Genomic DNA, 4,850 nt, shown 5'->3' with positions numbered 1-4,850 from the left:
ATGTGTTTAATTTTATTATTTTAGTGTTTTGTTTTTTTTCTTTGACCACGTGCCTGTAATACTGACACGCAATTAAAATTTTTTGTAGTGTGAGGATTCCGATGTATCTGTAAGAGATTCTAATGATCAAGTAAGCTAAATTTTATTTATGTGTTTTATTTACACGGCTTAGATTTTTTTATTATATTTTACCCTGTTTTGTTGAAACACGTGTTTGTAATATTAACGTTTCAAAACAGTTATATCGCCATATTATTTTCAATTGTTCTTTGACCACGTGTTTGTAATACTTACATGATTAAAAATACTATTATTTTGTAGTGTGAGGATTTCCATGCGCTTTTAAGAGATTCTGATGATGAGGTAAGCTAGTTTTATTTATTTCCTTCTGTGGCTTATTTTTAAAATGTATAGTTTTTTGCCCCACCTAGAAAAAGACTATTCACTATTTTTAATTTATTTAGTGCCTGAGTGAAACATCTCAAACATTCATCGAAAATCCTATTGACGGCATTGAAAATTATTTTAGTGATTCAGGAGATGAAGTACGTAGTTTTTTTTTTTTTTTTTTTTTCTCCTGTCATTAATTTTTTTTTTTTTTTTTTTTTTTTATTATATAAGCTGAACCTAAATTTCTTTAAACACAACTGTTACTTTTCTTTAGCTCTTAAGTGAAACTTCGCAGATATTTTTGGAGAATCCTTTGGTTTTGCCTCTTTACTATCAAGTAGGCTCGGGATATGAGGTAATATCAGTTTTTAATATATATATAAATATATATGAGAATTATTTTTTTTTATGTTTTTCTATGTTTGTTATGTTTTTCATATCACTGTGATGTCTATACATCTTTTAGACTCAACCTTCTGCTCCATTCTAAAGGACCTGCATATGTGGAACATGACATTTCAGTAAATGTGAGTTTTTCTCCTGTTTTAGGGCTTATGGTGTGTTTGCGTGTGTGCTTATTTTCATTTACACTGAATTATGTTCTTTTCTTTCCAGATGGAAAATGCTATTATACTCAAAGAGAAGGCACGGCGTCGTAACCGAAAGTATCAAGGCGAGGAAATAACCTTCCAGGCACGTGTTGATATGAATCGTCTGCCTCAAAATATTCGCAACAGGCCTCTTCTAGCCGTAACTGAATCTGTTAGACAGCTGTTTGAAATATTAATTCAACGGTCAACAGAAAATCTAAGGCCGACAGATTGGATACGAATGTGTATCCAAGCCGATGGATTGGATAAACCCATGTCTACGAAAATTATTGCCGTATCTTCCATGACGGTGGAGACCGTATTATCGGTTATTATGAAAGTTCTGCAGTCAAAAGATGAAATTCGGCTGGATTCAGGCTTCCTAGTAGATGTGATCACGATTCGCAGGTATATCGGTGCAGGTAGAGCAAAGATAATCAACATTCAAGTAGATCGTCTTAAAAAACGCTCTGTCCTTTCCATCCCGTCAGATGATGAAGGGTTGTGTTGCGCAAAAGCAATCGTATATGCCCTAGCTTATCTTGAGCAAGACAAGTCAGCGCTTAATTCTCTACGGGATCGGAGACGATCTGTTCTAATGCTACGAGCTCAAGAATTACACAAGTGTGCTGAAGTTCCTCTTGGTCCTTGTACATACACTGAAATCTGCACATTTGAAAATCATCTAAATATACAAATCGTAGTAATAAGCAGTGAAAATTTAAATAAAGTAAGCCAAAGATTTTAAACAAAAAAATTAATTAAATTGAAAAAAAAATGTAAAATGAAATTATATTTATAAACTGTTTATTTCTAGGTCTCGTATAAAGGAAGATATCGAACTCGTCGCATTAATTTGTGGCAACACAATGGCTATTTTGATGTCATTACAAATTTACACGGTTTTTATGGTTCGAAAAACTATTGCGAAAATTGTGAAAAGCCATATGACCGTCCAGAAGATCACAGGTGTGACAATATGTGCCATGTCTGCCTAAGATTTCAATGCGTTCCAGCATTGCCTAAAAGATGTAAAGATTGTGATCGCCTCTGTCAATCTGAGGACTGCTTTGCAGCGCATAAAGCCGTCACAGGTAGACAAGAGCATTCAGTATGCGATAGGGTAAGTATTACTCAACTAGGGGAAAAAAAAGTTTTTAATACTTACATTTTTAAAACTTTTTTTTTTCTAAATATATTTTTAAAAAATCTTTGTTCTACTTTTTTTTTTCCTAATTACAGATGTATCAGTGCAGACAATGCTCAAAAGTTATCATGCGACGGCAGTGTCCTAAAATTTTACATCGTTGCGGGACTATCAAATGCCCTTCGTGTAAAGAGTATGTTATAGCGTCAGAACATCATTGTTTCTTACAACTCATTTCTGCGAAAAGTCCATCCGATAAATTAATTTTCTTTGATTTCGAAACTGACCAATCATCAGGGGAACACATCGTAAACTTTGCTGTAGCGCAGTACAAAGATGGCCAAGAGAAAATATTTAAAGGATACGAAGCATGTCATGAATTCTGCTCTTGGCTGTTTACAACAGTGCACAAAAATTACACTGTTATTGCACACAATATGAAGGGGTAAATGTATTCTTATTATTTTTAATCTGCATATATATATTATAGGGCTATTGTTTTAAATATAATACATTTTTTAAAATATAATAATTTTTTTTTCTTTACAGATTTGACGGTCAGTTTATAATGGCATGGCTTTTAGAACAGGGTACGGCACCTGAAGTAATCCCTAATGGCTCTAAAGTGATGGTAATCACCCATACCGCCCTCAACATAAAACTTATTGATTCTTTTAATGTCCTGCCGATGGCTCTCTCAAAGCTGCCTGCTTGTTTCGGCCTTACAGAACTAAAAAAAGGATATTTTCCGCACCTTTTCAACAAGAAAGAAAATCAAAATTATGTGGGATTTTTACCTGAGCCTAAGTACTACAATCCTGATTGTATGACTAGTGCGGTGCGAACCTCCTTTTTGGAATGGCATAAAGAACACGAGAAGGATATATTTGATTTCCAAGAAGAAATTCTCACGTATTGCCGGTTTGTATCAACAATCTATTTCTAATCCTTCATTATGATCCGTCTTTTAGGTGTATTTTTTTTTTGGTACCATGTTTTATTTATTTATTTACTCTTTTCGTTTTCAGATCAGATGTTGATATCCTTCGTAGATGTTGCGTTGAATTTAGAAATCAGTTTTTAGAAATTACAGGAGTAGACCCCTTTTGGTATTTTACAAACCTTTTCTTTTACATGGTTTTGTCATTTTGTAACAACGTATTGTATACGTGCATGTATACTTTATGTATATATGATTTACACTTTTCTTGTCCGTTTTATTTTCAGTTACATAACCATTGCATCAGCGTGTATGGCGGTTTACAGATCCCGACACATAATACCTAATACCATCGCAATGATACCTGTAGGAGGTTATATCAATCGCACGAATCATAGTCCTGACTGTATTCGTTGGCTTGATTTTATTGCCCAAAAAGAGAGCATTGAAATCGAACACGCTTTGAACGGAAAAGGAGAAAGACGATTGGATGGTATATCTGTAGACGGATATTGCAAAGAAACAAATACTGTTTATCAATACTACGTAAGAGTTCAATATTTATTTATTTATAAATATATTATTTAATTTATTTATTTATTGGTATTATACGAAAAAGTTTTAACTATCGCAGGGATGTTTCTTTCACGGTTGCTCCACCTGTTTTGACGGAGATGCACTCCACCCCATAACAAAATTACCCATGTCGACATTGCGACAACAAACGGTAGACAAGACTTACCAGCTACGTGCTCGAGGGTATAATGTAATTGAAATGTGGGAGCATGAGTTTGAGATGAAAAAGAAAACAGATGAAAAAGTAAAATATTTTCTTCTAAGTCACGAGCTTCAGGATCGATTGAATCCTAAAGATGCTTTCTTCGGCGGGCGGACAAATGCCATTCAGCTGTATTATGAGGGTGATGCAAAGTATGTGGATTTCACTTCACTGTATCCATGGGTAAATACTTTTTTTTTCTGTGTTTTGGCATAAAATAATTTTATTAAACGCGCATGTCTTATTTAAAAAGAAAATCGCTTTTCCGATTATTCATATTTTTTCAATTTTTCCTAGGTCAATAAATACTGTTTGTACCCCGTCGGACACCCTAATATTATTACTGAAAATTTTGATGCCTTGGAAAACTATTTCCGTATTATAAAGTGCTGAATACTGCCTCCTCGAGGTTTATACCTCCCCGTATTGCCGTACAGAGCACAAAATAAACTGATGTTTCCCCTCTGCAAGACTTGTGCTGAATTAATGTATCAAGGCATTTGCCAGCACTCAGATGATGAGAGAGCCATCATTGGCACATGGGTGACTGAAGAAGTCAAATTAGCAGTGAAAAAAGGTTAGCAGTGAAAAAAGGAACTGTATAACAAAGGTAAGTATTTTGGGTAATTATTAGTATTATTGAATGTGTTATAAATGTCACAGCATGTATTTTTATTGTATATTATTATATTCATATTCCCACTATCTTTTTTTTTTTTTTTTTTTTTTTTTTCAGATTTATGAAGTGTACCATTTTTCTCAATTTACGGATACTCTATTTCAATCTTATATCAACTTGTTTTTAAAAATAAAACAAGAAAGCAGCGGCTGGCCAGCCGATTGTGTAAGCTCGACCGAACGAAAACGCTACATTGAAGCCTATTTTGAGCGAGAGGGTGTGCAGCTTGATGAATTTAACATTAAGAAGAATCCTGGAAGACGGCAAGTAGCCAAATTGGCTTTGAACAGCTTCTGGGGGCGGTAAATAATTATTATAATGTTTTT

At 34.0% G+C, this 4,850-nt stretch overlaps 1 protein-coding gene across 1 annotated transcript; it reads left to right on the top strand.

Moving 5' to 3' along the window:
- The first annotated feature begins 1,830 nt into the window (after positions 1-1,830).
- LOC118199535 (uncharacterized) lies at positions 1,831-4,417 on the top strand. Its single transcript, XM_085825378.1, has 7 exons — positions 1,831-2,103; positions 2,223-2,572; positions 2,677-3,048; positions 3,156-3,236; positions 3,355-3,613; positions 3,702-4,028; positions 4,143-4,417. Exons 1-7 carry the CDS (start codon positions 1,960-1,962, stop codon positions 4,236-4,238), a joined length of 1,629 nt encoding a protein of 542 aa, XP_085681504.1. The 5' UTR covers positions 1,831-1,959; the 3' UTR covers positions 4,239-4,417.
- Positions 4,418-4,850: the final 433 nt, after the last annotated feature.

Source organism: Stegodyphus dumicola, chromosome 10 (assembly GCF_044657685.1).
Source record: "Stegodyphus dumicola isolate Sdum_Otavi_A_Nest chromosome 10, ASM4465768v1".
Lineage (NCBI taxonomy): Eukaryota > Metazoa > Arthropoda > Arachnida > Araneae > Eresidae > Stegodyphus > Stegodyphus dumicola.
The sequence above is the reverse complement of the archived record's forward strand: the minus strand, read 5'-3'. Positions and strand labels throughout refer to the sequence as shown.

Coding starts and splice junctions, on each gene's coding strand:
- LOC118199535 (XM_085825378.1), top strand. CDS start 1,960: ATGTGCCATGTCTGCCTAAGATTTCAATGCGTTCCAGCATTGCCTAAA. Junction 3,614..3,701: donor ATACTGTTTATCAATACTAC/GTAAGAGTTCAA, acceptor TAACTATCGCAG/GGATGTTTCTTTCACGGTTG. Junction 4,029..4,142: donor TCACTTCACTGTATCCATGG/GTAAATACTTTT, acceptor AATTTTTCCTAG/GTCAATAAATACTGTTTGTA.